Raw genomic sequence first — 16,808 nt, 5'->3', positions numbered from 1 at the left:
GTAAAATTTGCCCCTCTATCCTGTTAACCCTGAAATTAATTGTATGCTGTTTCTATTCTAGGGTAATAGAGATCTAGTATTTGTATATCATATATAAAGATGTGTCTTCCAGCAGGTTGTCAGATGATGTTGAGGTGTTTCTGAAAAGGCACTGAGATGTAGTTGCCAGTGTGAACAGTTGAGGTTTGGGGTTTACTGCTCAAACTTAAATTTCTTGAGAATGTGAGTGAAACTTTTATGTCTTTTAATATGTGTATAACATTTAATGACACTAGCACTTTAAACTGTAATTGTGTGTACACAGCTAATGCCTAACCATTTTCAGATGACCTGTTTAAAGCCTCAGAGTGCTATAGCAATGGAAGTAGTAACCTTGCTTTCAGTGGGATTTATAGTTGTGGGTAACTTTGCATATTCCAAATTAAGACTTTTCAGGACTTAACAGTATGACATTTTTGAGGGTGGGATGTTAGAACATGCTAAATGCTTTAGCAATTTCAGGGGAATTTATAAATGCAGTCAGATGAGCATAGAAATTCCACAAGCACAGAAACTACGGGGGAGGAAGGAGAGGTTATTTTGGGCCAGAGTTTTGAGATAAGTAAAGCAACAGAAGTCCAGGATGATTTCTGCCAAGGATGTGTTCTATGCAGTGGCAAAGCCTGTTGGTTTCTCAGAATAGGTAACTGTGATTCATTAAAAAATAAAAAAAAAAATATTTGTTGGCTGTGTAAATTACTTAAGTCTTTGCTAAAATATGGAAACTGCACTAGTTTAAATGCTAATACTGTGGTGTTACTTCTAACTCAGTGTGATTTTGTGTGGACCAATCTCAGGGCTTGCCCCAGTATATGTGAAGACTGTGAGAAAGCAGTAAGAATAGTGAGTCCTTCATGTGTCAGAACTTGTAAACTATGATAAATAGTTGAAAATGATGTCTTTTGGGGTGGTTTGTTTTGGGGGTTTTTGTTTGTTTGTTTTGTTTTTTTTTTATGGTTACTTTTTGTGTTTGGTTTTTTGTTGTGTTGTGGTTTTTTTTTTTAATTTTTTTTTAAGCCATTACAAAATGCTTTCTGAAAGTACCGAAACCAGTATTTTTGTTTATTCTGTATCTGTAGCCCAAATTTACAAAGCATGTTTTTTCTTATTTTCTGAAGTGACTGAAATGATTAAACTATAATCAAAATCTAGTGTACATGCATCATATAATTTTTACTGAAAACTCTCTGAAGTGTTAGGACAATTACAAACAATTATTGTATAAAATTGTAAATGCTTTGAAAGCATTTTGAGGGTGTGCTTATTCTAAAATAAAGACTTGGGGGGTGGGAGAGGAGCCCAGACTTTTTCAGGGAGTATTACTGGACCATCCAGTGCTCCAGTGACATCTTCAGTGCATAACTGAGTCCTTTCTGGTCTGTGGATATGGGGCTAGCATCCTTCTTAGGCCTGAAAGCCTCACAGTATTCCTTGGGTAGCCCATGGCTTTTTTGTAATTACTGCAGTAATCCAAATCTGGAAACGCTAATCTCTGCTGTTCAGTTCCCTCATCTTTCTGCTCTGCCAGATGTGAAAGTTAGATGATATTTAAGGTTCTTTATGGTGAATGATTTCACTCATAGATTTTCTTCGTTATGCGGGTAGTTGCTCTTTTTTCTACCCTTTATCAGATGCGTGCAGGGGGATGATTTGTGATGCTGTCCTTCTCCACTTCACCTGCTGCTGTTAATGCATTCCTGTTTTGCATGGTGAAGTAAGAGTTCTGAAATCTTCATTCTTCTGTCACTCAGGTTGAGGATATTTGGGCATACAGAGATGAAATTGTTAATGGGTTTGTATTGCCCTCATGATGAAAGGCAGTTGCTTTGAAATGACGAATCTGATGGTCTTCATTCTTTCTCTCTAGATACTTCATGGCTGGTACTTGAATATGATACTTCTACTGATAGTTTTGGTTTGTCTGTGAAGTATTTATGCAGCACAAAAAACCAGCACAGTGTATATGGTGGACCAGACTTTTTTGTTGGCTGTAACTGAACTGCAGATCTTACTACTTACTTCATCGTTTTAATGCCCTTTATAGGAAGGTGGTACATTTACGAGTTCAGAGCAATGGTTTGTATAATGTCTAAAGCAGAGACACTGACTGCAGCCTGCTAAATAGACTGTGATACTCTCTTTTTTAGTAAGCCAGTCTCTTGAAAATGTACCTGCATAGCTTTTCTGGTTCACACAGTTTTTATGATAGAATTCTGATTAGCCTCAGTCAGTGGTTGTGTATAGGAATAATTTGTCTCTGCAAAGGGAGAGGGGGATGAATTTGAGACATTCCTATTATGAATGCTAAAAAAAAGAAAGCCTGGTTTAATGTTAGTGTTGTGGTTTAAGCCCTGTCGGCAAGTCAGCCACACAGTTTCTACTCCCCCCCCCCCCCCCCCCCCATCTTTCTTCCCTTCTCCCCCCCCGGTCCACTAACTAAAGTATAACACAAATCACTACTGCTACCACCAATGATAATAATGATAAGAGAAACAACAAGGGAAGAGAATACGATACCACGTGCCAGAACGAGCCCAACCCGAGTAGTGAGTGCCCTTCCGGGTAACTCCCAGTTACATCCCTGGGCATGACGTGCTGTGGTATGGAATACCTCTTTGGTCAGTTTGGGTCAGGTGTCCTGTCTCTGCTTCCTCCCAGCTTCCCCTCCTCCCTGGCAGAGCATGAGGCTCACAAAGTCCTTGGTCAGACTAAACATCAGTGTTATCAGCTCTGTTCCCAGGCCGAAAGTCAAAACACAGCGCTGCACCAGCTACTAAGAAGGAGAAAAAATGACTGCTACTGCGAAACCCAGGACAGTTAGTACTATACAAATAGCAGGATTAAATAGGTATCTCCTACCAAAGTCTACTAATAGATTTGTCAGCGTAAAGTTATACAATCTGTTTAAAACTTGTATATACTTGAGAAACTTATATACTGTATTTTGCAATATAATCCCTTCTTTCTACTTATTGTAGGAAACTACTAATGTAGATTTTAACAGGTGATCATGGTGTGTGCATCACAGGGGTTTCTGAGCCAAAATTACTTTTGACAGTAAAATATCAGGATTTGATACTTGTTTTTAGTGTATTCAGAGGACAGATGGACTGCAGTGGTTGAACGTATGATGCTTTAAAGAATTGACTATGACAGTTGGATATCTGATGCTTAAATAAGTATTGTTCAATTTCTAATAGAAGAGTAAAATAACCTGTTTACAGGTGCTGAGTTGATGGTTGCTCTGTAGTATATATGGCTTTTAAAATTAAAAGCTAAAAAAAGTCCTATTGCCTGACTGCATTTTAGTGAGGCTTCAGTTTCTGAACACTTTCTGAAAAAATTCTTGCAAATTTGCTCTTAGTGCAGTTGGAAATAAAGTTATTTGAACAAGGCAGCTTATTATATTTGGATGTAAAATTTCTAGTGACCTACAAAACTGAACACTTAGCAAAGTTCCTTATTCCTGGCATTAAAGGAATGAAAAATTCTTCTTGGCTTATTGGCTCTGTTGAAGAAATAATAGTATGTTACTGGATAAGGGTTATTTAGACTTATCTTCAGTGGCAGACCAGACTCCATAAAGTTTTTGTAACACAATTCTTAATGTGGTTCTTAAATATTAGATAAAAGTTCCTTTTAAACTGAGGTTGAATGACAAGACAAATACTACTGGCTCATCTGGTATAAAATACTGCAGTGTAGAATAACTGGCCATACTAGTTCCTGTAAGAGATGAAATAGAATTAACCTTCCTGTTGGCTAATCATTGTTTTTCAGAAGATAATGATAGTCAGTTGCTATATTTTTAGAAGAGAGACTACTGATTATGAAAAGAGATAAAGGTAGGAGATGCAATTCTGTTTGATTTATATTCTGACAGAGTCAAAAAACTAAACCAACCCAAAAACCCCAACCAAAAGCCCACATAGTTTATATTAATTGAGACAGTTGTGAGCCAGAAACAATGCTAACAATATCATAGAATCATAGAAAGGTTGGAAAGGACTTTAAGATCATCTAGTTCCAAACCCCCTGCCATGGGCAAGGGTGCCTCACACTAGACCATGTTGCCCAAGGCTCTGCACAGTATATGAATATAGTTTTGCTTTGACTGCAAGCTAAAGCAATACGAAAAAAAACAGTTTTGTTTACTGTGCTGACAAGAATGTGTGGTTTTTTTACCTTTCAGTAGCTCAGAGATCAGGCCCGGTAATACAGTTATTAATATAAATGGCTTCAAAATACTGGAGCCAGTAAGTTTCTGGAAAACTCATGTGTGAAGTGATAGGATTTGCAAGCTCTCTATTATTAGATTTGGTTTGGGAACATCAGTCTCTGTAGCCCTGAACCGCAAGCAACCTTTCTCCTTTATTTTACCTTCAGTTAAAAAACAAAAAACAAACAAACAAAAAAAAAAGGGGGGAAATGTGAGATGGGAAAGTAAATGAATGTTGGCTAATGGTTGTGTCTTTTTCTAGAGCAAGGAAAAAAACCACAGATAAAAGAGATTGTGGACCTGGATTTGAATGATACGTGGTGTCTTTTAAATTATTTATCAGAGCAAGCCTTTCTGAAATGCCTAACACACTGTTATATCAAAGGGAAGGAGAATAGCATAGTTGCCCAGAGGAGGTTTTTACTGCGTTCCACTAAAAGAATAATCTTTCTTTTAAGATTGTCTATATTAAACTTTAAGTAGCAGTTTAGAAATGTCCACAAGATCCTGCAAGTGAACAGTTGTGTTTGGACCATTTTTCTGCTGATGATTATTGGTGTAGTCAGTTTTTTTGTTAATACTATTTTGTTCCAAATACAGGTCTGTTTATAGTGATGCAACAGATCTGTTGAATTGTATCTTACTGGCAAGAATAGTAGCTAACTAATTTTATTGTATATGTTGTTTTTAACTTGCAAGTCAAAAATCTGCAGGTAATTGGTATATCATTTCCACCTGTAGAATTACTGATCTCATTTAATGCTGTCCTGCCAAAACTGACAAAGAATATAAATTATTATTTTATTTTTTTAAAAAATCATGACTAAATTGGAAGTCTGCCAGTTTTGTAACTTCAGTTATTTTTATCCAGGCAATATTGTTATCCAATATTTCAGATGTCTATATAATCCATAATGGAGGTCTTAGTAAGACTAAGGACTGCAGATGTTGTTTGCTCCTGTTAGATATAAGAAGGTAATATTGCAGTTCCCTTTTGTAGTTTATGGAAGAGACCAGACATCTCCGTACTTGTGAAAAGTCTTTGGCCCTGGACATCTTTTATGTATATTCTTTGGGGTATGTCAATATCCCGATAACTGGATTGCTTAGGGATGAGCAATGAACAGACTTTCTGAGGACTAAGCTTTCAGAAAAAGCACTGTGTCTGAGTATGTTTGTATGGAACTGGTTGTAGGCTAGGGTAAGGATATGTTGTATATCGAGTGCACCCTCAGTAAACTTGCAAATGACACCAAGTTGGAGCGTTGATCTGCTGGAGGGTAGGAAGGCTCTGCAGAGGGATCTTGACAGGCTGGAGAGATGGGCTGCAGGCAACTGTATGAGGTTCAACAAGGCAAAGCGAATTTGGGCTGCAACCACCGCATGCAACACTCCAGGCTTGCAGAAGATTGACTGAAAAGCTTCTCAGTGGGAAAGGACCTTTGCAGGGAAGTGGTGGAATCGCTGTCCCTGGAAGTGTTCACAAACTGTGTAGACGAGGCCTTTAGTGACATCGTTTAGTGGTGCATTTGACAGTCCTGGGGTGATGATTTGGCTTGATGATATTAAAGGTTTTTCCCAACCTGATTGGATTCAGTGATGCTGTCTGTGCACCTCCTTGATGGGAGGGTTAGGTTTACCTTGCTTGTGTCAGTATTTTGGGGGATCTATTGCTTGATTTAACATAATCCTAAAGCTCAATAATATAAACCTAATTTCAGTATTTCTGTATTCTGTTGTGTTGAAGTATAAGAGCATATCTACATGGAGCTGATACCTTCTCAAGAATACCCTTAAAAACAAACATTCTCCACTTCTCAGAACTGTAATGGAATACAGATTTGTAGGTCAAGTGAAGATTGTTAACTTTCAAAGTACTGTGACAGAGTGGAAATGTAAACAATGAAGGTGAAAACAACAGTTACTTTGATACATAGAACTAATAGCATTTTTTAGCTAAATCTGGAAACTATGAATTTGCAAAAGAAACTGTCTTAACTTTTGAATTGTGATGCTAGCTGGTAGAAGCCAGTCTGTGAACATACTCTATTATTTCAATATCCCACTTGAAATAGTTGCATATAGCTTTATTTTTACAGATCTGCTTACAAATACTTCTATGTAGTCATTAGTATGTGAATATTTGGGATGATGCAGGTAAGCAGTTTCATTAAAACTCTAAAATTAGTGCAGTTAAAAAATTAGTGGGTTATTTAATCTCTGATAGTTTGTCACATAGCAGATTAGGAAGATAAGGAAGTAAATATGTATTAATTCTTGTCTTTCTCTGAGTTCTGTGTATTGCTGACAAACACTGAAAGATTTGTGTGGGGTTCTTTTATTCCAGTTGTATATCATAGCTGATGGCACTCATCAGTCTGGAATGGGTAAATGTTGAATCCACTGCTTTTATCCTAAAACGGTAGTTTCAATGGGAGGTGTGAGTTGTATTGGATGGAAAAGTATCAAGTCTTACATCTGAGAATTTTTTTTAGGGAGGTGGGAGATGTGTGGTGTTTGGGAATTTTTGAGGGGTGGTGTTGTTTTGGGGTGGGTTTTTTTCTGTTTTTTTTGTTTGTTTTTTGTTTGTTTTGGGTTGTGGGGTTTTTTTTTGTTTGTTTGTTTATTTGCTGGCTAACTTTGTCTTATTTTTAAATCTAGCCACGAGCTGATCCCATCCCCATATGTAGCTTTTGTTTGGGAACGAAAGAATCAAATCGTGAAAAAAAACCGGAGGAGCTGTTGTCTTGTGCAGACTGTGGCAGCAGTGGTAAGTTGGCTGAACTTAAAATACTGTAAATGTTTATATTAAAGTCTGTTTTTCAGGTATAAAAATATTTTGAACTTCTGAATGTCATCCTTTCTTTGGATATAGCTGGAAAACTACAAGTGAGAGGTGTGAATTCATCTTTAGGCCGAAAGTATAGACCTGAGTAAATCAATAAGGGAACCACAGTTGTAAAATTCAGGAATTCTGTTATTATTTGGGATCTGTGTTTGTCTGAAAACTGAGTTTTGGATTGTGACATCAAAAGACGATCAAGAATTTGGCTTGCACAGATTTGCAGCATTTTGGAAGCTGAGGAACAGTCCTAATAATAAAGACATATGTAGCCGTCTTTGCTGTTCTGTATCTTGTGTATCCAGTTCTTTTTGGTTGGTGTTTGTTCTTTTTTCTGTTTTGTTTTTGTTTGGTTTTTGGTTGTTTTTTTATATAAAGTTCATCTGTTACTCAAATGGGAATTTGAATAATATTTCAGGTAGCATAATGAAGCTCTTAGGCACCTGTTACTTGTCAGGCACAATGTAGAGTCTTTACTGGTCCTGTGTACCTCTCTCCTGTGTGTTGCAGCAACTTTTGCAGACTCTGTGTGACTAAGGGAAGCACCTTCATTCATAACAAGATGATCAATTAGGTTAATATTGAAAATCAAATGCTGTAGCACACTGTTACTTTGTGCAGTGCTTGCACTTGGATGATACCAAATACATTCTTGGCTGAAGTTATTCCTGATTCACAGAGGGATTTGGCTAAGCAACTTAGGCAAATCTCTTCAGTAGCTCTATGCCATAAAGGTTTTCCTGGCGCAACTGTAGAGTTCTGGATGTGAAAATCCTCTGATCAGTTTAACTATTCTAAAAAAATCCCCTGTGGAAAATAGCTTTATGCTGGAAGAAGAGTTACTTGGCCAGAACAGTTAGTTGAGTGGACTGCTTTTGTTTAGCTGTGCCAGTAGAAAACCTTTTGCTCCCATAAGCTTACAGCTGCATTGGGAAAGTACTTTTGTTGAAGCTTTGCAATGTAGTCCGTCTTAGCTTAAAGACAAAATAGCAGTGCTGTTTAAAGTCACAGGCTGCACCATCCAACTGTTTGGTGCTACCCCTTTGTGTTGTCGTGGTTTAAACTCAGTCAGGTAATTCGTTCACTCACTTCCCCCCCTTTCTTGCCCTCCCCCTGCTCTCGGAGGGACGGAGAGGAGAATCAAAAAGAATGCAACTCCCACGGGTTGAGATAAGAACAGTTTAGTAACTAAGGTATAACACAAATCACTACTGCTACCACCAATGATAATAATGATAAAGGAAATAACAAGGGAAGAGAATACATCATCTCACCACCAGCCAACCGATAACTCGCCCCCCCAGCCCGACCAAGCTCTGACCGATACCTCCTCCAACCCTGCAGTCTCCCAGCCCTTCCGGCTAACTCCCAGTTACATCCTGGGCATGACGTGCTGTGGTATGGAATACCTCTTTGGTCAGTTTGGGTCAGGTGTCCTGTCTCTGCCTCCTCCCGGCTTCCCCTCCTCCCTGGCAGAGCATGAGGCTCACAAAGTCCTTGGCCAAACCAAAACATCGCTTGTTATCAGCTCTGTTCCCGAGCTGAAAGTCAAAACATTGCACTGCACCAGCTACCAAGAAGGGGAAAAATGACTGCTACTGCTGAACCCAGGACATTATCCACCCCTTATTCCATACCATTCACGTCATGCTCAGATCCCATATTTTCAATATACTCTTATCTTAGTGCATAGACCAGTCCCTATAAAGCTGCTGAGTCCATCTGGTCCATGATGTCAGGCTCCATCTCTTGTAATAGTCTTCCAGAGCAGGAGAGACTGTGTGCAGTGTTCACACTCGTGAATAACCTGGGCAATAGTGTCCATTGCTAAGTCCACCCCTCGATCATGAGTCCATCTCTATGTTGCATCTCTGCTCTGATGGCCTGAAGTGCATTGGGCCCACCAGGCTCAAAATAATTCACTGTCCCCTGCAGCAGTTTCTGCAGCTTGTTGCTGGGGACTCCATACAGCTGCCTTCCATCTCCGACGCTTCCAAAGCACTGGAGGGGCCCAGTGGACTAGATACTTGCCCATACTGTCACATACACCCTGCCACTCCTGGCTGTCCAGCCTTGGGGAAAACTTCTTGGTCCCCCTGTATTGTCGTCTAACCCCAGACAAGACCCAAACCTGACTCTGCTTAACTTTTGAGATCAGACAAAATGGTCGTGGGTAGAACACAGCCTGTGTGTGTGCCAACATGCTGATCCCCATCACAATCAGCAGGCAGGTCCCAAGGACACCCAAAGGCCATTCAAAACCTTCAGAACTCTCAACTGATGCTGCTGTACTTGTCACTGGGGCTGGTGTAGCTGCTGTGCTTGCCGGCTCTCCCACCTCCAGCTTCTCTTTTCCTGAGTCCAGCTCTTCCTCCTCTGCCTTGCTGGGAAATGCTGCGTGGTCTCCTGCATCCTCCTGGGGCTCGGCGGGCGGCTTCCGGGAAACGCTCTCAGCCGTCGCGGGGCTGGGCTCCTCCGCGGGGCTGGGCTCCTCCGCGGGGCTGGGCTCTGCCGCGGGGCTCGGCTCTGCCGCGAGGCTCGGCTCCTCCGCCGCCTTCTCCCGCTGCTCGGCAGCCCCTTCCTTCCTCTCCTCGACCGCCCCGACCTCCTCCACCGGCAGCCGTCCCCTCGCGGCCTCCGGCCCCGCTCCCGCCGCCGCTTGGTCCCCGGGGCCGCTCTCCCGGGCCGCTTCAGCAGCCGCCGGCTCCCGGGGCCGCTCCCCCTCGGCTCCCCGCAGCCTCACGAAGATGGAGAGTAGGGTGAGGGCCAGGACGGTGAAGAGCAGCCGGACGGCCAGGTACAAGTCCACGGCCACGTCCGTCCCGCCCTGCTGCTGGAGCCCGCCCGTATTACAAGCCATTGCCATAAAGCACAGTGAGACAAGAACCTTAGCCCAGGCCCCATACTTGATAAACACTAACACAGCAAATACCGGCTCTACGTAAGTTACAACATTCTGAAGCTGTGAGATCAAGCAAAACAACTCTGAGACCCAATAAATCAGCATTGTGACGAGTGACTATTAATCCGGTCAGATCTGTCGTTATCTCAACCCTTCGTGCCCCACGTTGGGCGCCAAAAAGAACTGTCGTGGTTTAAACTCAGTCAGGTAATTCGTTCACTCACTTCCCCCCCTTTCTTGCCCTCCCCCTGCTCTCGGAGGGACGGAGAGGAGAATCAAAAAGAATGCAACTCCCACGGGTTGAGATAAGAACAGTTTAGTAACTAAGGTATAACACAAATCACTACTGCTACCACCAATGATAATAATGATAAAGGAAATAACAAGGGAAGAGAATACATCATCTCACCACCAGCCAACCGATAACTCGCCCCCCCAGCCCGACCAAGCTCTGACCGATACCTCCTCCAACCCTGCAGTCTCCCAGCCCTTCCGGCTAACTCCCAGTTACATCCTGGGCATGACGTGCTGTGGTATGGAATACCTCTTTGGTCAGTTTGGGTCAGGTGTCCTGTCTCTGCCTCCTCCCGGCTTCCCCTCCTCCCTGGCAGAGCATGAGGCTCACAAAGTCCTTGGCCAAACCAAAACATCGCTTGTTATCAGCTCTGTTCCCGAGCTGAAAGTCAAAACATTGCACTGCACCAGCTACCAAGAAGGGGAAAAATGACTGCTACTGCTGAACCCAGGACATTAGCGTATAAACTGGACTGAGAAAGAAAAGTAGTTGAAAGACAAGAAGTTTGATCAGGTCCCCCAGTGCAGTTCATGATGGAGTCATGCCAACTTCTATACCAGAAAGAGGGAAGTGCTCAGGAGGGAAATGAGTAGAGAGGCAGTAGGGTCTGCATAAGCCAGCACTGCTTTTGAGAAAGCTGGAAGTGCAAGTGTTGTTTCAGTGTCTTTCCATGTAGTTGAAGATAGCCTCTCTTGGGTACTGTGATAGCTACATAAGTGCTTGAATGAAAACAAAACAATGTTGATCAAAAATGTGTTTTCAGTTAATCAGCATATGCTTTTGTTTATGTGCTTCTGAATCAGTCACCCCAGATAAATCCTTTGTATTTTAGCCAGTGTATTTTTTTTTTTAGTACATTTGAGCAAATTATTAAACAGTGAAGTATGGAAGTGGCTTTTTCACCCCAGTACGCAAAACCAAGCCCCGCAGATTTTAAACTGTCTGCAATGGTTTGCAGGTTTCCTGTATTTTCAAATCTGCATGTTAATATTTGGAAATTTAATAGAATTTGAGCTTGCTTAGACTCTGCTATGCAGTTTACATTAATCAGGTGAGCTTCAATACCAGCTACTATTCTGTTGTGTAATAATCCCCCAGTAGGTCTAAGATGCTTTAGAACTGGAAGTCTGGACTTTCATGGATCAGCTTCCATGTGAATTAACACTGATACATTCTCTCTGATTCATTAAGACTAAATTATCTTTAATTAGTTCCTCAGATGTATTACATACAAAGAATGAAACGTTGAGATTGCCAGTCAGGTTGCTGGATGGTTAAACTTTAGCTACTGATGCCTAACTAAAATAAAAAACAATTTCAGTGCAATATGTAAATACCAAAACTTCACTCAAGTGGAGGTTTATTGTAATTGCATTTGTAATTTTGCACATTGTGTAGTGTATGTCAAAGCTGGTCTTGCTGTCTAACAAACATAAAGAAAATTACATGTTGTGCACAGCAAGCAGATTGTACAGCTGATCAGAGAGTAAATTTCAGTGCCCGCTACTGGCATATCTGCTTTCGTTTATGTTTCTGTGTCAGCTGCTCATGTATTTTCAGGTAATGTTTCTGCATTCTGAAAGCAGAGAGTATCTAGTTATCTTCACATTGCATTGCTACTAGTCTTATTTTATGATGTTTGGAAGGATAATGTATTTGGGCAGTGGAAATGAAATGCATTCCTCTGTCACTTAGCACAGGGTGTTTTCTAAAGGAGTAACAAGTTGAAAGTTTAGAAAGAGGAGTTATTGGGGAACTATAATAAATATTTTTTAAAGGGGGGGAGAGAAATGGCTGAAAGTACCTGTACCTGTGGGTACTGTCCTCAAGTTGTATGTTAGGCTGAGAAGGCAAGAGGGTTACCAGTCAAAGATGGGTAGGCGAAATTGGGGAGCAGAACACATAAGCATCAGATTCACATCAAGAGAAACAGGGACAGAAAATATCTCGAAAGTTCTGCAGAGATTGCTTTGCAAAGGATATGCTTTAGGAATAAGGGGTATGGAAACAGTCTTAATTACTGTTGTCTGTGGGAGGAGGTTGGTTAGTTGGATAAGAATGAACTGCAAAGAAACCTTCAGATGGAAAAATTTGCTATATGCGTGAGATAGGTGCGTTGATTCTCTCTTCTTATAGGTAAAGTCAGCCTAAGTAATAATTCTTTGTAACAAAAATGTTATCAAACACAAAGTGTTTTTTTAGCGAATTATCTTGTACATTAGTTTCCAACATGTGTATCAAAGTTAAAAATGACTGGAGATACTAGTATATCTAATTTAGCATTGATATAACTGTTGCCACTGATACAGTGCTTATTCTTGTAAAAGACTAGTTTTGTTGTAAAGTCCTTTGAGGAATAAACAAGGACCAAATTTGCTATGAGGAAACAAAAGGAAGCGGGTTGAAGGAGTTGTCTTGAAGTCTCAAGGAGTGAGATATTCTGTCTTAATTTCTTGATCTCAACTTATTTCTGCCACATCAACGTATTACCTATGTTAACCTTTTCTAACTGGGATGGTTAATAACTAATTTTGAAGTGTTTAAACTTTAATAGCTTTATCTTAGAGTAAGCCTATATGTATTCCTAGTGGAAATTGCCAGCTTTCAAAGGTCTTAATGTCCAGTAATTTGTTAAACATGTGTACTACATTAAAATATTGATGCTTCTGAGGTTTAAAGGAAAGTCAAATGATTGAACCAGGAGAAATTACCATTTGAAACACTTCAAACTAGAGATTGATCAAGTGTTGAAAACCCCTGGACAGATGTATCAGCTTCTGGATATGGAGAAGATGGTATGATCTTGATTTTCAGTTTGAGCTGAAATACTGTGAATTTTGAAGCCAGAAACATGCTTTGCCTCTTCAACTCTGGAATTTAAAGAAACTAGCTGTAAAATCACTGAAAGTCACACTGACTTCATTTGACTGAAAGACAACTGTCAATTTTAATAGAAATCTGTTAAACTACAAAATTAATTAAAAAGGGGCCCTTTTAAATGTGAAACCTGTGTTGATTACGACTTCGTGGCTTGGGTTGGTTACCTCTACCTGTTACTGTTGTGTTTGCACTATGTCAGTTTGTCTTCAAGACTGTGACTGCTGTCAGCTGTTACAGGATATTTTGAACTCTGAAAATTTCTGTGCTGTCTCTGCTAGTGCATACGTAGGAAAGACGGTAAAAGAACGTGGTATATGCATAGTGATGATTCCCATTTGCACTCTTCCAGCCTCTGGTTATTTGTTGTTCAAGGACTTGCAATTGCAGGCATAATCTTCATATTTAATGGCGGTGTGGTTTTGGGGTTGTGGTGTGTTTTTTTTTTTTTTTTTTTTATTGCTTTGGGGTGTTTTTCCTTGAATTTTTGTCCAATAGTAAAATCTGACACTTAAGGATATTAACAAATATATAAAGCTGTGGAACTGCTTGAACGAGAAATGTTACATTGGTAGATAGCAGAGAAATGAAGTAACCCTGTTAAACCTAATCTGTGCATAGTTACCAGGCTGTGAGAATGGATGTTTCTTATGTTTATACTTCTCAAGTTATTTACTTAAGGCAAAGGTAAAAGCAACAATTTAAACCAGAATTTAATTGCTCCTTGAAGTAAATCACTTTTGCAGGGTGGATGACTGGAATTAAATGTACTTACATGGAGGTAATTGGTTTATGATTACATTTTAATGTGTTAATACAGTTGTTAAGTCATGGTTGATGAAATAAGTCTTCCTCTGATATTGATTGTTAATATCAGCTGTTCTGGGACTTTTTTCTTATATCTTAGCAGATTTTTTTAAATTAAGTACTTCTTAAGCTTTATTGAAGGGGACAGTGTAGCATTGAACTCAGCTGTGCAGTTTCAAGAAAGAATTGCTTTAAGTGTATACTCAAGTTTAAACACAGAAATTCAGTAATCTGAAACTGTATGCAAAGATTCAAATGGCAATGCTTTTTTAATGTAGTTGGTTTTGAAGCTACTCTTTGACTTTATTATTGATTATTCTTTATGAACAGGCTATATTCCTGCATTTTTATTTTGAGAATATGCTATATTTAAACAATTGCCTTTTTTTTTTTTTTAAAGTTTAACATAAAGGGGATTAAGCCTTGGCTACCTACAGTAAAGGAAATAAAATCTGAAATTTGCTTTTTCTGAAGTGGCTTTTGCATTCCATCAGTCATGTTTGCAATTCATGACTCAGGCTGTTAGAAGACAAAAATAGCAAATGCTCACGGATTAGCTTGCATTCTTGTTGTGGTGATTTAGCTCAGTCTTGGACTGAGAAACAGCAGGCGGAGAAAGCCTGAATGACTGTGACTAGACCGTTATCTGGAAGAAAGCACGTATCTTGACTCTGACAGTGAGAAGTAAGCAATGCAAGTCACATCACTGCAACCATCTAAGTGCAGATTGGCATCACAGATTCTTCTGTCTCACAACTTGTGGGTTGCTGTTCTTGAATATAATACCAGCAAAAAGTGCTGGGAAGGATTGTCGCTTCATATTTAGCAGTGCTTTTACATTTTCTGGGTTAAGGGCATACTCTGAAGTTAGCATATCACTGCTGGTATTGCCTAAAGTACTGTATGTGTTCATTTTTCTCATGTCTTGTATGAATTGGAAAAGCCACATAGGCCTTCTAGCCTACCACGAAAAGAGGATGGTCACACCAGGGAATAGTAGTTTCGTGGGAGGTGGCAGTTCAGCTTCCCTCATTTCCCCAGCCCTGCCCCGTTTACAGTCTTCCTTTCAGTCAGCTTTGTGCCAATTGCCTGCTTCGTTTTTTTTTTTCCTACTGCTCTGAAATTATATTGTAAATAATTAAGTAATAAGTTGGAATGAAAAATACAGACAGTTACGTTTCTGTGGTAGATACACAGTATATTTAGATAAATAATATGGTTTTATCTTAAGATTTTCTCTGTTTATGTTGCACTGCTGTGAGGAGGGAGTGGAGTCAAGTTAGTAAAAATACTTTTTCAGAACCAATGGTAATTTAATATGCTATGGAAATAACCTAGTGAAAATAAAAATTCAGTTCCAGGTGCTTGTGTAGACCATTCACAGGTGTCAGTTACAGCAGGAATAAACTTCCTACTTCTCTTCATAAATGAGTTTTGTGGCAGTTAGGCTGCATCTCTGTATGAAGCAGATGAGTTAAGTAATGTGTTGCAAAGTTCTGAAAACAGCTGGTGCTGGTGGTGTTCGCTACATTCTGTTGAACTTAAAAACTTGTCTTCCCAATCTGAAATCTCAAGCTTTAAATATTTTCTTTTCTTTAGGGCATCCATCATGTTTGAAATTCTGTCCTGAGTTAACATCAAATGTGAAGGCCTTAAGATGGCAGTGTATTGAATGCAAGACATGCAGTGCATGTAGGATCCAAGGCAAAAATGCAGTAAGTTAGACTGTTGGTCTGTTGTTTGGCTTTCCTTTGTTTACCATAACTCTGTACTTAGCATGTGCAAATACAATTCACTGATGTACAACTTCAAGCAATGCTGTATTAAGTCTTGTTTTCCTCTTCCTCTTCCTTCCCCTCCCTCCCCCCCCATCTCCCTTCAGGATAACATGCTTTTTTGCGACTCCTGTGATAGAGGGTTCCACATGGAGTGCTGTGACCCACCACTTTCCCGAATGCCAAAAGGTGATAATAATAATCCTTTCAATGAAAATACTTTCATTCACAGTCTTTTCTCATATTAAGTGACCAAAAGCTCTTGACAGTGCTGCCTTTTTTTTTCACGTTGATAAAGAGTACGATTTCAATCATGTCAAAACCAATTTTATTTTTCTTGAGATTTTTTTTTTTTTTTTTTCTCCTTAGGAAAATAATAAAGGTCTGTGGTCATTGACCAGGTGAATTTGTTCTATATTGAGTTATTTGCCAATCTATTAAAGGAGGAGTTTTACAGAGTTAAAGTGTTTGAAGTATATACACTGACAAAGAAATCCTTAGAGCAGGTGAAAGGGCCTGCTTCTTCATGCTTTTTGTAAGAATAACTTTTAAAGCCAAACAAAACACTTGTGTCTTCAGGTTCTCTAATATCTATAGTTTTCTGATATATAGCACCTCACTTCTGCTCTCATATCTTTATGGCTTTCCATATTTAAATTTACGCTTAAGACTTTTTCCAGTTTCTCTTCCCCTCCCTCCAAGTCCCCAGCCTTAAGTCTTCAGACACGATCATCTAATATAAAAAGGATGCCAAATTGAAGGTGTATTTTAAAACAAACGTACCTAGTTGTCATCTTGTCTTTTCTTTAGCACACTTTAGTCTAGATTGCTTTGTAACACTCATTTTTTGTAACACTGTGTTAATTGTGTCTGAAGAAAGCTCTAGGTAGTATAAAGAGGGACAAGCCAGAACATAAATTATTCTAAGAACCCATTTGTTCACAGTATTTTCTGTGATCCTTGTTGCCACCTCTTTTCCTCTTCCCATGAGCACTTTGCTTTCAAAACACTTCAAAATACAGGTAGAAGTGGATCACTTTTCTATGTCCACT

General features: G+C 39.7%; 1 protein-coding gene across 7 annotated transcripts in view; it reads left to right on the top strand.

Moving 5' to 3' along the window:
* Positions 1–16,808, top strand: part of KAT6B (lysine acetyltransferase 6B) — a 115,812-nt gene that overhangs the window by 52,293 nt on the left and 46,711 nt on the right. For 6 of the 7 annotated variants that reach the window (XM_062639287.1, XM_062639314.1, XM_062639303.1 and 3 more), the window contains exons 3-5: positions 6,920–7,028; positions 15,581–15,696; positions 15,864–15,945. In XM_062639287.1, coding sequence (XP_062495271.1) covers positions 6,920–7,028; positions 15,581–15,696; positions 15,864–15,945 — 307 coding nt within the window. Of the gene's footprint in view, positions 1–6,919; positions 7,029–15,579; positions 15,697–15,863; positions 15,946–16,808 lie in introns of those variants that run through there. The other variant, XM_062639323.1, reaches the window with a different exon arrangement.

This window comes from Pezoporus occidentalis, unplaced genomic scaffold, assembly GCF_034315485.1.
Source record: "Pezoporus occidentalis ecotype Australia unplaced genomic scaffold, CSIRO_AGI_Poc_V1 ctg116, whole genome shotgun sequence".
NCBI lineage: Eukaryota > Metazoa > Chordata > Aves > Psittaciformes > Psittacidae > Pezoporus > Pezoporus occidentalis.
Note: the sequence above shows the minus strand (reverse complement) of the source record. Positions and strands in the feature narration are given on the sequence as shown.